At 36.9% G+C, this 17000-nt stretch overlaps 1 protein-coding gene across 1 annotated transcript; it reads right to left on the minus strand.

Moving 5' to 3' along the window:
• Nucleotides 1-1243: 1243 nt before the first annotated feature.
• Nucleotides 1244-11632, minus strand: magt1 (magnesium transporter 1). Its single transcript, XM_061979584.2, has 10 exons — nt 11471-11632; nt 10451-10620; nt 8399-8516; nt 7538-7678; nt 6339-6479; nt 5765-5854; nt 5639-5702; nt 4366-4440; nt 2365-2455; nt 1244-2290 (listed from the first exon to the last, which is right to left on the minus strand). The coding sequence occupies exons 1-10, from the start codon at nt 11549-11551 to the stop codon at nt 2275-2277; spliced, it is 987 nt and encodes a 328-aa protein (XP_061835568.1). The 5' UTR covers nt 11552-11632; the 3' UTR covers nt 1244-2274.
• Nucleotides 11633-17000: the final 5368 nt, after the last annotated feature.

Genomic DNA, 17000 nt, shown 5'->3' on the forward strand with positions numbered 1-17000 from the left:
ACCCAGATGTTATATATTTAAATAAAAAATATTTTTATTTTGCTTCAAAAAAAGACTCCTACTGGACTTTAGATAAAACTTAGCATGGTTTGAACAAATGCATGACATACATTCCAGTACAAACATTTAGTAAATGTTTATGTATGACATTCTGACAATACAATTGCATTTGTGTCAAAATAAAACTTTTTTTTTTTTTTTTGTCTATTGAAGAAGTGCCTACCAGTACCGGTATTTGTTTGTGATTGACCCTCAGAGTATATTGGGGACATTTTCGTTTTTTGAGGTAATTTTTTGGTTATAACTTTGGTTGTGTTACCCCAAATGGCAGGACGTTTTAGTTTTTTCTTAATGTTTAATTTTACTATCTTTATTCCAAACACTTACAGAAATCAACGATACACTGGGAAAAAATTGTTTTAGCCCAATAGTAGCAGAGAGTAGCAAAAGGAAGAAAAGTTCCATCAGGGAATTGTGTAGAAAATTATTTTGGAGTCAAAATGCTTTGAATTTTTTTTTTGCTCAAATCTCTTAATCAACTTTAGTCCTAAATAAAAACAGCCAACATGTGATGTTTTTATAACCCTTTAAATGCCCAGTTGATCGAATTATGTCAGATTTTTTTATCCAGAAAAAAATAGGATAAAATGAGTGTAGTAAATGTTTAAGGATCAGGTAAGATTAGTACATTTGTAGGATCAATTTCAAACTTTATCGCAGTTTAGTATCACAAGTAGACAAAAAAATCCCCTTTGATTACCATTATAACAACCATTTCTAACTGTACAGTCAATCAATCAATCATCAATCAATGTTTATTTATATAGCCCTAAATCACAAGTGTCTCAAAGGGCTGCACAAGCCACAACGACATCCGCGGTACAGAGCCCACATAAGGGCAAGGAAAAACTCACAACCCCAATGGGACGTCGATGTGAATGACTATGAGAAAACTTGGAGAGGACCGCATATGTACAGTCATTACACAATATATATGTTTTATGTTAATTATTATTTATTTTTATTTTCTAATTTCAGGGTTTCATTTTGGAGAGAAAGAGTACATTATGTCATATTTACTGTTCAAATTAGATGGATGGAATTTTGGTCAAGTGTTTCTTACAGGACTTCTGGTGGGACGTGGTGTGTACGTAAAGAGATGATGACATAAGAGTCGATGACGGCCATGACGCTTTAAGAATGCAATGAAAAGCAAAGCAAATGATTAGGACATCGAACAAAGTTTCTTCTGTTGGTTTATTTATAGCTTGCAAAAATGTTTGTGCTGCACCTGTGGAGAGACTGGCGCTGCAAATAACAAGTGTTTAGAAAAAAAATAAAAAAACATAACCCTGGCTACTGAAATTGTGCTCTTTTGGAATAAAATAGTTTAAAAAAAACCAACCTATGAGGCACTTAATTACAATTATCTTGCAGAAAGTATTTTATCACACATTGAACCCAACATGAACGTATTACACTGCCGTTATATTCAGAATGTGACCATAACATTACTGCTTTATTTGACAGCTGAAAATTCAAAAGTTCCTGCATTGCTGACAACTCTTAGATTTGTGTACTGCATACATCATCAGCTGTAGCTAACGACACAATTTATGACATGTAATCCACAACTGTGGATATCATACATTTTTGACAGTACTCAGAAGTACTGTATAAAACATGAGCATGAAGTCACCGCATGCTACTATTGTGTTCATATTTTGGTCAAATCTAGTTTCCAATCATATTTGTAAACCGCACAACATTAATAAGTCTGTTGTACTTCCAAAAGTATGTTCTTTTTTTATACTTTGTTATTTATTTTGTATATTAAGTAGCCACAGGCCCTGCGACTTGTCCTGGGATAGGCTCCAGCGCCTAGTGGTAGAAAATGGATGGATGAAAGTGGCTACACATTTTTGAGCAAAGTCTCATTTTGCGAGAAAAACACCCTACAGAAATTAAAACTAAGTCACTTATTTGCCATATTTGTTGATTCCTCCTTCTGTCACACACAAAGAGGACAGCCAAGGTTTTGTGTGTTAACATCCTCATTGCAAACCCCTTTGTGTGTCTCGAAAAGCGCTTTAAAAATCTAAACCATTATTATAATTATTATAAACACATCATCACGCTAACATTTTTGGCTGCATGGTGTAGAAGACAAAACATGTCTTCCAGTACCAACATGACAATGTTCCTGTACTAAATAAAGGGCACTTTAGGGACATAAGCTCAGTACTGAGAACAGGAGAGGGAGGTTGATCAGTTCTAAGTCATCAAAAAGCTGTAAAATAAGACATACGTTTTAGAATATGATTTAAACAAATGTCAGATATTTGAAGAGAAAATGTTACCCACCTGTATGGGTAGCCATGATACTTTGCTCTGAAAATGGACAATAACCAGCTGAAGAAGAGCATCACCAAAGCGATACCTGCGACACACATAACTGACACACATACAATTACAAATATGTACGATGATAAAAACACTGTTGCTTCAGGAACAACCATGTCAAAATTATATATTTGTTTATAATGGGTTTCATGGGTCATTTATGCTTTATTGCTCAAGGTTTTTACCGTATTTGAATATGTTTGTGCTTTTTCATACTTTTTACAGCATTGTTCTAGTTTTGCTAGCTCAGTATGAGTCCAAAAAAAGCAATGAACAAGGGATGTGTGGTCTGAAACATACAGGTAAAAGCCAGTAAATTAGAATATTTTGAAAAACTTGATTTATTTCAGTAATTGCATTCAAAAGGTGTAACTTGTACATTATATTTATTCATTGCACACAGACTGATGCATTCAAATGTTTATTTCATTTAATTTTGATGATTTGAAGTGGCAACAAATGAAAATCCAAAATTCCGTGTGTCACAAAATTAGAATATTACTTAAGGCTAATACAAAAAAGGGATTTTTAGAAATGTTGGCCAACTGAAAAGTATGAAAATGAAAAATATGAGCATGTACAATACTCAATACTTGGTTGGAGCTCCTTTTGCCTCAATTACTGCGTTAATGCGGCGTGGCATGGAGTCGATGAGTTTCTGGCACTGCTCAGGTGTTATGAGAGCCCAGGTTGCTCTGATAGTGGCCTTCAACTCTTCTGCATTTTTGGGTCTGGCATTCTGCATCTTCCTTTTCACAATACCCCACAGATTTTCTATGGGGCTAAGGTCAGGGGAGTTGGCGGGCCAATTTAGAACAGAAATACCACGGTCCGTAAACCAGGCACGGGTAGATTTTGCGCTGTGTGCAGGCGCCAAGTCCTGTTGGAACTTGAAATCTCCATCTCCATAGAGCAGGTCAGCAGCAGGAAGCATGAAGTGCTCTAAAACTTGCTGGTAGACGGCTGCGTTGACCCTGGATCTCAGGAAACAGAGTGGACCGACACCAGCAGATGACATGGCACCCCAAACCATCACCCAACCATGCATTTTGCATTTCCTTTGGAAATCGAGGTCCCAGAGTCTGGAGGAAGACAGGAGAGGCACAGGATCCACGTTGCCTGAAGTCTAGTGTAAAGTTTCCACCATCAGTGATGGTTTGGGGTGCCATGTCATCTGCTGGTGTCGGTCCACTCTGTTTCCTGAGATCCAGGGTCAACGCAGCCGTCTACCAGCAAGTTTTAGAGCACTTCATGATTCCTGCTGCTGACCTGCTCTATGGAGATGGAGATTTCAAGTTCCAACAGGACTTGGCGCCTGCACACAGCGCAAAATCTACCCGTGCCTGGTTTACGGACCATGGTATTTCTGTTCTAAATTGGCCCGCCAACTCCCCTGACCTTAGCCCCATAGAAAATCTGTGGGGTATTGTGAAAAGGAAGATGCAGAATGCCAGACCCAAAAACGCAGAAGAGTTGAAGGCCACTATCAGAGCAACCTGGGCTCTCATAACACCTGAGCAGTGCCAGAAACTCATCGACTCCATGCCACGCCGCATTAACGCAGTAATTGAGGCAAAAGGAGCTCCAACCAAGTATTGAGTATTGTACATGCTCATATTTTTCATTTTCATACTTTTCAGTTGGCCAACATTTCTAAAAATCCCTTTTTTGTATTAGCCTTAAGTAATATTCTAATTTTGTGACACACGGAATTTTGGATTTTCATTTGTTGCCACTTCAAATCATCAAAATTAAATGAAATAAACATTTGAATGCATCAGTCTGTGTGCAATGAATAAATATAATGTACAAGTTACACCTTTTGAATGCAATTACTGAAATAAATCAAGTTTTTCAAAATATTCTAATTTACTGGCTTTTACCTGTACAGTAAGTATCCACAGTATTGTCGACACTGATGCTAATAGATAGATGCTAATGGACAAAAGAATGTGTACATACTCTTCCTCTTTCCAACGTCGATGTCAGAGCAAGCAGCCTCACACAGCAGCACTATCCCCAAGGTAATAGCAGCATCTTATAAGCAGGTCAAGGTCTAAACACTAATCGTAATTCCGCAGTCAAACCTCCATCTTCTTTTGTCTTGTTGTATTTACCAGACGTCAGGTCTGGCTCGTTAACTATGCATGGTTTGAGGTGGTGGGCCAGTAAGCGTTTGTTGTCATAGCGTTCTGGGCGGCATTTTGCCTTTCTCAAAGAAAAATGTCCTACGCTTGCTTTGTTTTCGTCTGTTCAAACCATTCAAATCACGAAAAGGATAAATGTTTATTCAGAGTTCCTCAAGAGGTAATCAAGAAGGGTGAAAGACGATGAGAAAAGTGACACGCACTCCAGTCCAAGAAGGCAGAGTCGAAGAAAGCACAAGTTTACATTGATCATTTCGTAAAGGATTGTTTGATATACTTTTCACGTTTACTATTTCCCATTTACTATTATCGTTTACTATTATCTTGATTTTATTTGTATTTTATCTTGTTTTGGAGTTCTTAAAATGCATTTTTGCCACAAGTGTTTCGTAAGGCACCAACTCAGCGAGTCTAAATAAGAAAAATCTAATGTGAGCAAAACTTAAAATAGTTAAGCTTTTACCAAAGGTAACAATCATAAATGAAGCTTTCAGTACATACACAACGTTGAGGTCTGTAGTTATATTTTAATAAAGACGGGGAAACACATGCATACTCGTAACGGCGCATGTAACAACAACAAAGCAACTAACATGGCTGTAGACGCGTAGGTAAATCATTAAATGCAACCTTAACCATGCAAAAATGGTGCATATTTATTCGGGAGAGTTTTGATTCCAATCTCCTTGACCGAGCCACACACAAGGAAGTTGTAGGACTTCATACTAATCAAGTTTCCATCTGTTTTGCTGTGTAGAATGAATCTGTAGCACAACATAGTTTGACATGTCTGGCATCGCGACCGACAGATACTCTTTTTTTTTTTTATAAAGTATAAGTATCTATTCCATTGCATGATTTGTATTTTTTGCTTGTACTTGCATTTAGCGGTTGCACCTAGGCCCCTTGGGTACTCAGATAGTTCGCAGTCTGTTTTGTGCACAGTCACCATGTTGGTTTGGTGGCACACCACTTTGTTTACAAATGTCATGTGACTGAATACAACCCATTACAAGACTATCATATCAAACAGAACTTTAGTAACAAACATCTGTAAAAGTCAAGAGTAAAGTATGCACAAAGGATACTGAAAAATAGTACAATGTGCGTTTCAGCCACAAACTGAGCCTGACTGCTGCCATGGATGTAACTCTGGAAAAAAAGCAACATAATTAGTTGATGCAGAATTGATAGAGGTATAGAGTAAGTCTTACAATTTGGCCAGTGTTAGGGTTCTTGTGCGCATATGGTGGTCCTCTGATGTGGTTCCACATCTGGCCAGAGGTCATGATCAGGACAAAGCACTGAAATCAAAGGAAAAAAATATCAAATAGGAAAGACAGATAAGAAGATTTTTACTTCATCTGAGCGTGGATCCCTTTTGAAGGAATCTTTCACGCGAGTACAATCTTTAATCGCGTAAACACCGAGACGTAACTGTGGTAAAGATCAGCTAGGCTCGGCAGCTCACCCGCCATTGGCGATCATATAAAAAAGGCAAGTATTGGCCCCTGATCTGATTCTATAATCGAGATATTTTCCAATGTAAATTAGCATCAGACTTGCACATTTGTTTTAATGCATTTCTTGAATGCTAGAATGTCACAGAGTAGTTATTTTGTATCTCATGTTAGTCTAACTGACTTTTTTTTTTTTATCATGTTAAATTTTTTTTAAGTAAAAGACTCTAAAATGGCTCTCAAATGGAGACAATATGTCAGCTAAGACAGCAAGAAGGGAGGTTGTTTTTGTTTTGCTGTCACTCAAAGCATAAAGGCTGTAGCTTACCAGTGCAGAGAAGGCCCAGACGTTGTTGTTAAAAAGAAACTCTAAATTGTTCCTCCGCAGATATGCCAGTCCTCCAATAACAGCCAGGAGGAAGCCGAGTAGGAGAGGCCCAGCATAGTTCGGAGGACGAATGACTCGTATCTAACAAACAAAGAAGTCAACACTGAAATAAAGACACAAAGTAAACAAGCAGATAAATAGGGCAATAGTTTAGATTGGAACAAAACAAAAAATCACAATTTGGTAAAGTTTTTTTAGGGACTGTTTAAGTTGGAGGACTTCAACAGGGTGTTTGCGACCCCCACGAGGTCCGCAGTGGTATGTGGTCGTGAAAATTTGGACGATCAGACTTTGAAAAAAAAATATATTTAACCTTTGCAATTTTCCCCCAAATTCAAATGTCTTTAAATACACGTTATCTAACAGACCTTAGTGTAATTAAGTGAAAGCGTCATCACAACCCTACTTACTGTACCTGGCAGGTTTAAAATAAGAAAATTGTTTGTATTCATGTCAGCATTTATAACGATTAGCACTCTAATTGCCAGCTAGTGATTAGTGACGCAAGCTGCCAGCTAACTATTAGGCCGCCAGTTATCAACTAGCGATTAGCATGCCAGTTGCCAGCTAGTGATTAAAACAGAATAGAAAACAACTTTATTGTCATTCCACTTAAAAAGGGCGGTAGTTGACAGCTAGTGATTAAGGGGCTAGTTGTCAGCAATTAACATGTCAGTTGCCAGCTAGTAATTAGCACTTTGTCACCTAACAATGAAGGCACTAGTTGCCAGCTAATGATTAGCACGCCAGTAACCAGCTAGGAATTAGGGAGCTAGTTGTTAGCTAGCATTTAACGGAGTAATCTGCTAGCTAACTGTTACGGCCTTAGTTGTCAGCGAGGGATTGACATGCCAGTTTTCAGCTGGCAATTACAGCGCCAGTTGTCAGCTAGCGCTTAGAGGAGCAAACTGCCAGCTAACAATTAAGGTGGTAGTTGACAGCCAGCGATTAGCGGCTCTGATTGCCGGCCAGCTACTGATGGCGTTATAGTGTATTATTTGAATAATAGTATTGCACGATAACACCAGTTTTAATTCAAAACACAATTTTATGAAAGATATACAAGTACTTATCTGAATCAGTTTGAGGGTACTTGGCCTGAAAAGGTTGAAACTCCTGATTTAAGGTGTAACAGGTACCTGCACATCAGTCCTGTCTGCTACCCATCTTGCCAGCTGCTCAGCTGCAAAGCCTTTGACCTGAATCTCATAGGTATCAGGCGCGCGGGGCTTTCCTTTGGCAGGGAAGTGGAGAAATGTTGGAGCAGAGTTCATATTGAGCTGCAACAAAAACAAATACAGCCTTCAAAAAATGTGCAGAAAAAGGTTCCATTCACTTGTGCGCCAATAGAGCTTTATGTGTGAATGTGGCTCACGGCAGCACCACTTGTAAGTTGAGGACATTAGAGTGATACGCACTTTTATGTCTCCAAACATCCCAAAAAGTTGCTAGCTTTGTCAATAGTCTTTTTTGGAAAAGAAAGTCACTAATAGGAGTTGGAAAGATACTAGATTGAGCGAGAAAGTCGCCAAGTTAACCACATTGCGCTGAGGGGCGTGTGAAAGATAGAGACGCCAAGACGCACCTTACATTGCTTCTGATTGGTTTACATTGTAGGGAATTTTAATGCAGCAGATGACCAATATGAATCACTAACAGTATCAGTGCAATGACAACACAGCTAGCGAGTGTGCCATACACTCACTGTGGCGTCATTTACCCATCACAATTGGATGGTCGTTTTTTATTTTGTTGTGTTAGTTTACGGTTTACTTTGTTTTTATCAAACAAGTGTATTTAATAAAATAAAACAAGGATCTAATTTAAATAGTGTCTTGATATTTGCACACTGTCAGTAGCCCTCACTATAAAACCATTTAAAAAATATACAGTTACATGTGATTGGTATCAGCCGATCTCAGTCATGGCTGATTAGTATTGGTTTAGGGAGCATAAAACGTTAATCGGAACATCCCTCCTTTTAACTTGTCATGTCTCACCATCTGAAAGACGTCTGATCCTTCATCAAAATCCACAGTTGCGAAGAAGACCTTGTTCGTAAACGCAGAGGAATAACGCCAGGAGTTAGCCAGGACCTGAAACTCTTCATCAGCTTGCCTGAAATGAAAACATGTAAGTTGTGAGCAAAAAGTTTTGGGAGTGACATAGTGAGAGTTCAGTGCGTCAACAACTCTGCAGACTCAATCTTTTTACGTCTGCTACAGTATAATGTTAAGAAAATAATGTTTTTGTGGAGAACAAAGCAGCCAAGTTATTGAAGCACAACATTTAGGTTACTCCCAAAACTTTTGACAATGACTGTAGAAAATAATTTATTTCATTGTGTCGTTCGTAATTGTCCAGCTATGTTAATAATTGTGTAACTAACACATGTAAACTTTATAAGCCCTTTTAGGGGATTCCCGATACCATATATTGATATCGGTCCATTATCAATATCAGCAAAAAAAAAAAAAACTAAGTATGGAATGATATGTGCTTGCATGTAAAATGTGTGCTATAATCTGATAGAAGCAGTCCTGCAGCATGTTTACTTGTGCAAAGCTGGACAGCCAGTTAACATCTAAGTGTCCTCCAATAAGCACACAAGGTTGATCTTTTCTTGCATTTTAGTCAAGTATTTTATAAAAGGTAAACATAGTAGGCAACAGGCTACCATGTATACCTAATATTAGGGTCTAAAACACCACATTTGTCAATATTAACCAGTATCAAATAATTAAAGTTACATATTAATTACTGCAATTATAAATTGCAAGAAGTGGTGGTTTTATATTTTTTTCTTTCCTGCATTTTACAATTGAATCAAAATTGTTGATCCTTGCATCCTTGACCTGCTGACCAATCAAAAGTGATTACAGAAAACGGCAATGTGTGTGCTGCAGCCAATGCAGTCAATGTGCTAATAAACACCAGTTGTATTACTGTACGGAACCTGAAAAATGTTGTAAGTGTGACAGTGTAAAACAGCTAAAGGAACTTCTCCGGTGAAAGCAGTACGAAGTCTGTCAATTGGACAAAAGTGATGCTACAACCAAGGAGAGTGTAAGCAAACATGGGAGTCGTATACGTAAAACCAGATATTTTTGTAAGTAGATTATTAAATTTTTTTCTGTGTGGCAACTTGAGACAAGAAAGTTAATAGACAGTAAAGTAAAGTAACATGACTTCCCTCACTCATCATTCTAACAGTTATGTGCATTTAAATGAATAACATCTAGAAATTGCAAATCGAGTTGCTATTTCAATTTAAAAATCGCATTTATTTTTTTTCCTCAAAATTGCGCAACCCTATTTCATGTTACTTACACATACAGAGTCTCAATGGCAGAAGCATTTTAGAAAGTACTTTGTCACAACAAGTCTGCATCATTCAGTTTAATGCATCATAATCTTAATTTATTGAATTATTGTGGCCATAAGGAGTTACCATAGCACAATTACCACCCCACTTCAATTTAAACAGCATAAGTCCATTTCAGACGAATAATAATAAATAGGTTAATGTTTCTCAGCTGCATTCGGGCAGAAGGCGGGGTAAACCCTGGACAAGTCGCCACCTCATCCCAAGGCCAACACAGACAGACAGACAACATTCACACTCACATTCACACACTAGGGCCAGTTTTAGTGTTTACAATCAACTAATGTACAAACTAATGTCTGTTTGACTAATTTCACTTAATGAAACAAACCTTTTTTAACATTCCACATTACAAAATAATAAAGGTATGCATGATTTGTGCTGGTATCGTATTGGAATAATTTTGTTTATGGCCAATACATAAGGGTCCTACATGGGTATCGCACTGGAAGTGAAAAGCTATGTTGTGACACCCTTATTCACTTTGTTTTGCTTTACCTTCACATACTCTACTGTAGACCTCCTTTCCCCGGAGTAATACCCACAATTATTTTGAAAGAAAATATTGTTCCATGTGCACAAATATTATGTTATGTATGTTATTCGTAGCTGGGGGCGTGAAACAAAGCTGTGTTCCAAAGGGTATGTTAAGTCTTCAGCTTCTCACTTGCAGATGCCACACTGCCTCTGTGGCTGCAGCGCTGTAAACATGATGACCACCGAGTAATTTCTGGGGGGAGCCTTCACAAAGCGGCGGAACTTATCCCCGTTCATTCTGATGACAGAACGCTTGTTGGTCCACTCCATCATCTGACTCACCCTCTCTGACAGGAGAGTCTAAACAGGACATAGACAGATGTTTAGTCCAAAATTGCTTTTATCTTACAAATATTATCAGACATATTATAATACAATTCAAAGTAAATAAATGACATTGCTTTTATCTTTCAAATATTATCAGACATATTATAATACAATTCAAAGTAAATACAGTTGGGGTCAGAAAATTATGATTGTTAATGACAGGGCAGAATTGCATTTATCATCTTCATCAGTCTTTTGCTAGAGTATTGAGCCATCTAATATGTGCTGTGGTGTCAAATCATGTTAAGCTGCCAAAAACTGCACTAAACCATGATTATAGCGAAGTTATTGGGGTTTGGGGTTTCCAAGTTAAAATACATTCTGGAACCTTCGGCATCACTTATCATAAGTAATATTAAATAAACGTAGGTGACTATATATTTTGATCAGACATGCATGATTCTGAGACGATCTCAAATACATTTGAAATTGTGCACCCAAGGTAAACGTTGTGTTATCATTCCATGATCTAGGCAAAATAAACCACTGAATAAACAAAGAGAACAGGACATTAATTTGCATGGTAATATCTGACTATCATGTTTCCATTGGGCTTTGATCGTATTTTCTACAAGCATCCTAAATCCAGTCCAATTACAGTACACTTGACTGGAAACTCACAACAAAAAGGGGCTTTTACCAGTGAATAACAAACCCAATATATGAAGAAATAATCGCATTTACACAAATAATCCACATTAGCTTTGATTGAGTTAGCTTAGCAGCTGCTGAATACAGGAAGACCGTCATAAAAGTTTGAAAGACCACGAAATTGTCATGTATATTGTCTGAACGTTCCCCATCGAGGACCGATATAAAATACCTCCTTTTTCTTCTGTGCATCAATAAGGTCATAATGATATATAAAAATGAGAAAGAGAGAAAACAAAAGTTTCCGAAACATTCTGCAACACTTGTCGACAGTCGGAACCCGGCAGCCTCCTGTCAATTTCCTATTGGTGGATGTTCTGTGAGCTCGACCAATCGTCGGCTTCTTTTTCTTCTTTGGTCTCCTGGCAGTTTGCAACCATGGTTTAGAACGTCTATACCGCCATCTACTTGTACTACACTATCAGCATGCACCAGCAGCTACAGAAGATGCTGATTTTATTGACATAAAATAAAATAAAATAAAATAAAATAAAATAAAATAAAATAAAATTACAATTACAATTTTAAGACGAATTAATTGTTTACAAAAAAAATACTCACCTCAGTGAATACGCCCCACAATGCAGGGCTTTTGGGGGGGGGAAATCATAGGATTTTTTTTTTTACTTTATTTTACTCTAACAATTGTTTGAAATTGATGGGAATAAGGAAAACATTTATTATGACGTTGGCATTGTTACATATTGTGTTAAATTGTTCACAAATAGGTTTGTTGATAAGAAAGTTTACATTTATTAATGTTTTTAATGTATTTTGTTGATTTATAACAAGAATGATCATGATCAACAAATTAAAATGTAAAACCCCAAATTGCAACATTTTCAATGATATATAACATGTTTAATGTAAAACTACGTACGTGTATTGTTGTAATATATTGAGTTGGAGCAGGGCCGGCCCGTGGCATAGGCCGTATAGGCAAATGCTAAGGGCGCCGTCCATCAGGGGGCGCCACGCCAGTTTCACAAATGTTGGAGGAAAAAAAAAAAAAAAAAAAAAAAAAAGTTGGTACTATTATTTCTAAATACAAAAAATAATCCCATGTTAATTAAAATGCAAAGTAAAGCCTATTTAATAGAAATATTATTTGTTACAACATTACGCCCCCTCCCCCCTCCCCCCGCACGGTGCGCCCCCTCCCTTCCCGTATCATGACTCTTTTTGGACGTCACCACATCAAAAAATCAACACAAGATGTCAAAACGGCCAAAACTGTCAGGTGCCCAGGGAAGAAAAAAGAGAAAAGAAGAGGAGGAGAAACGAGAAAAGACAGAGGTAGCAGGTAGGTAACGTTAGCCTACATGAAATTATTTGTCTGTTACAGAATGTGATAGTAACCTGGCTTTTTAGCATTAAGCTAATGTTACATGATTCGGCAATTGCTAATCAATAAATAGCTAGTTCTGTTTTAACGTCGGGTTAATATTGTGGAGGGGGCTAAATTGTTATGGAAAATAATAATGTAACGTTAGGTAATTACAGTACTCCCACCTTACATTCCTCAGGGACATTTGTATTAGATCTTTTAAGCAGGTGTTTTTTGTTTACATTGTTATTTCCTTCTGGTTAGCTAATGTTTGCCCTGCAGGTAATCGTCACTTTTCCACCCCTTTATATATTAGGTATAGTTGTAAGTAAAAAAAAAAGGTCAAAGACAAAGCTATTCGGTTTCTTGTGAGTATATACACTTCACTGCCGATGTGGGGGGGGCGCCACCTAAAATCTTGCCTAGGGCGCCAGATTGGTTAGGGCCGGGCCTGAGTTGGAGGCAATAACCAGGCAAGGTGATGAAGTACGTCTCTTTAATAGACTTCAGAACAGACTCACACACTTGAAGGCAGGTGCGCAACACCACATAGATCGTTGGCCCCCGCCCAACCCCGACCACGCCCCCCCAGCCCCCACCTCCCGTTATCGGTGGTCTCAAGGTTGGCAAGTATGAATTTGGACAACCAGGTATGGTGAAAATAAGGTCCTTTTTAAAAATAATAATAAAATAAGATAAATACATTTAAAACATTTTCTTGAATAAAAAAGAAAGTAAAACAATATAAAAACAGTTACATAGAAACTAGTAATTAATGAAAATGAGTAAAATTAACTGTTAAAGGTTAGTACTATTAGTGGACCAGCAGCACGCACAATCATGTGTGCTTACGGACTGTATCCCTTGCAGACTGTATTGATATATATTGATATATAATGTAGGAACCAGAATATTAACAACAGAAAGAAACAACCCTTTTGTGTGAATGAGTGTAAATGGGGGAGGGAGGTTTTTTGGGTTGGTGCACTAATTGTAAGTGTATCTTGTGTTTTTTATGTTTATTTAATGACAAAAAACACCCCAAAAAACGATACCGATAATAAAAACCCGATACCGATAATTTTCGCTATTACATTTTAAAGCATTTATCGGCCGATAATATCGGCATGCCGATATTATCGGACATCTCTACTAAATATGGATGCAATAACTATTTTTGTCCTTTGAATTTTTCTTGGTTGCACACATTTATTGTGATTTCATGTAAAAGACTGTCAGCACATAATAGTGAAGTACATATAAAGTGATACATTTCGTTTTACAAATAAAAAAACTAAGAAGTGGTGTGTGCAACTTATGAAATCATCCTCCTAGTCTATTTTGTGAAGCTGCCTTTTACTTTGGAGAACAGGAAGTGTTTGTCATTTCTCCAGCTGTTTCCGCTCTGTTTCATCACTGCTTTATGGAGCTTTTCCACAGCAAGTACTGTTTAAGTATTCTTTTTACTGGAATAAGAGACACAGCAATAGTTGCTAATGATTGATCGGTATGGAGATTAATTTGTGTTTTTTAAAAGCCTTTTTTTGAAACTGAATTTTGTGAACTTAATTTTTTTTTTTACATCAAATTATGCTGACAATTTAATTAAAGAAAAAAAATCAGTGTTTTAAAATTCAGTGTAAAAATAATTCAGTGTATAAAAATTGCCATAAAGGATTATTGGAAAGAGATACACCAAGCTCTACAGGATATTTTCAAATGTGAAATAACCCGTGAACGTAAGACTCTGTTTTTCGGACATGTACCTCAGGATTGGCTGAAAAAAGATAAACACGTAATGAATATCCTACTAGTGGCCTGTAAAAAGACCATTACTAGGAAATGGATATCCCAGGAGAGCCCAACTTTGAAGCAATGGATGGAAATCACAATGGTCATATATAACATGGAGAAGTTAACTGCTTTTATTAATTATAAATTGGAGAAATTTACTTCATACTGGGAAAACTGGGTCAATTATGTCACGCCCCATAAGCCTGATTTTAATTTCTCGATTTAGTTACTGTACTGTAAAAAAAAAAAAAAAAAAAAAAAGGATTATTTTGTCTATATATTTGTTTTTAAATGATTATTTATTATCTGTTTATATTATTTTATTTTATTTCAGATTATTATTATTAATTTATTATTATCATTATTTTGTCTTTAATTAATTGACCTCGGATAAGCGGAAGAAGATGGATGGATGGATGGATGGATGGATTTATCTGTAAATAATAATATTTCGTTTTCCTGCTATTTATTTCTTTGGTGGTGGGGGGGGGGGTAGGCATCGTTGGGATGTAAACAAAAAAACATTTTGACATTTAGGGCAGACAATAGATATATGATGTATGTAAATATGATGTAATGGTTAGGAATGTCTGATGCTGGATGTCAATAAAAATTAAATGAAAAAAATTTAAATAATTTAGTGTGTAAAAATATTCCCTGATCCAAAAAGCAAGACTCACTTCTGGTAAATTAAAATTATAAGCAATCGATCTTGTCTCAGAACCAGCCAATGAGGTGTCAAGTTTGAAGACAAGTGACAAGGGTCTTACAAAACAACATTTAGAATTTTTATACAGGGATTTTTTAAATTAATTTTTATACACTGAATTTTAAAACACTGAAATTGTCGATGTCAATGAAAATGTCAGCATAATTTGATGTACAAAAAATTCAGTTCACAAAATGCAAACGCCAAAAATTCTGTTACATAAATTTAGTGTTCAAAAAAAGCTTTCATAATAAAGACACCAATTAACCTACAGAGACCGGCTGCTACCAAATTTCATTGGGAAATTCTGACACCTTGGCCTTCAACACAAAAGGTCTATAGCAGCATTGTGATTTAGGAGTTCAGCGTGTAAAAACTTCTGAGCTCTTGATTCATCTTAAAACAGCAACACCTTTTACCCCTCATTTTTTGTCTCTATGTTTATATATTGTTCAGAAAGGGCTTATTTAATGTCTGTCTTGATACAGAATATTTGTTTTGTAATTATTTTTTCACATTTAGTTTTATGATCAAAATGAAAACTTGTTTTTTTCCTACATTTTTGTTTTGAATATGTTATACTCACTGGGGCTTGACCGACTTATTTTAAGAACTTTGAAGATGTTGATATTTATTTAGATTTTTTTAATTTTCAAAACCTTTATAATATTCAGCATTTACATGCAATCAAATACATAATAATACTCAAAACAAGTACAAGCACCAGGGGATTGTAAACTCAATAAAGCAACTAAAGAAGAATGCAAAATATATACATGTGTAAAGCCATAGGCTCACACAAGCTCCGTAAATAATCCAAATTTGGAGCACAGTTGCTGATCTCTGTTAGATTCACTAGAGCAGTGTTTTTCAACCTTTTTTGAGCCAAGGCACTTTTTTTGCGTTGAAAAAATCTGGAGGCACACCACCAGCAGAAATCATTAAAAAACAAACTCAGTTGACAGTAAAAAGTCCTTGCAATTGTTGGATATGACTTTAAACCATAACCAAGCATGCATGACTACAGCTCTTGTCTCAAAGTAGGTGTACTGTCACGACCTGTCACATCACCCCCTGACTTATTTGGAGTTGTTTGCTGTTTTTCTGTGTGTAGTGTTTTAGTTCTTGTCTCGCCTTCCTATTTTGGTGGCTTTTTGTCTTTTTTTTGTATTTTCCTGTAGAAGCTTCATGTCTTCATTTGAGCAATATTTCTCACATCTACTTTGTTTTAGCAATCAAGACTATTTCAGCTGTTTTTATCCTTCTTTGTGGGGACATTGTTGATTGTCATGTCATGTTCGGATGTACATTGTGGACGCCGTCTTTGCTCCACAGTAAGTCTTTGCCATCGTCCTGCATTCTGTTTTTGTTTACTTTGTAGCCAGTTCAGTTTTAGTTTCGTTCTGCATAGCCTTCCCTAAGCTTCAATGCCTTTTCTTAGGGGCACTCAGCTTTTGTTTATTTTTGGTTTAAGCATTAGACACCTTTTTACCTTCACACTGCCTCCCGCTGTTTCCGACATCTACAAAGCAATTACCGGTAGCTACCGGCTGCCACCTACTGATATGGAAAAGTATAACATGGTTACTCTGCCGAGCTCTCGACAGCACCGACACTCAACAACAACACATCATTTGCAGACTATAATTATTGGTTTGCAAAAAATATTTTTAACCGAAATAGGTGAAATTAGATAATCTCCCACGGCACACCAGGCTGTATCTCACGGTACACTAGTGTGCCGCGGCACAGTGGTTGAAAAAGACTGCACTAGAGCAGTGGTTCTCAAATGGGGGTACGCGTACCCCTGGGGGTACTTGAAGGTATGCCAAGAGGTACGTGAGATTTTTTTAAAAATGTCTGTCAAAAAGA

The sequence above is a fragment of the Nerophis lumbriciformis genome, linkage group LG19 (assembly GCF_033978685.3).
Source record: "Nerophis lumbriciformis linkage group LG19, RoL_Nlum_v2.1, whole genome shotgun sequence".
Taxonomy (NCBI): domain Eukaryota; kingdom Metazoa; phylum Chordata; class Actinopteri; order Syngnathiformes; family Syngnathidae; genus Nerophis; species Nerophis lumbriciformis.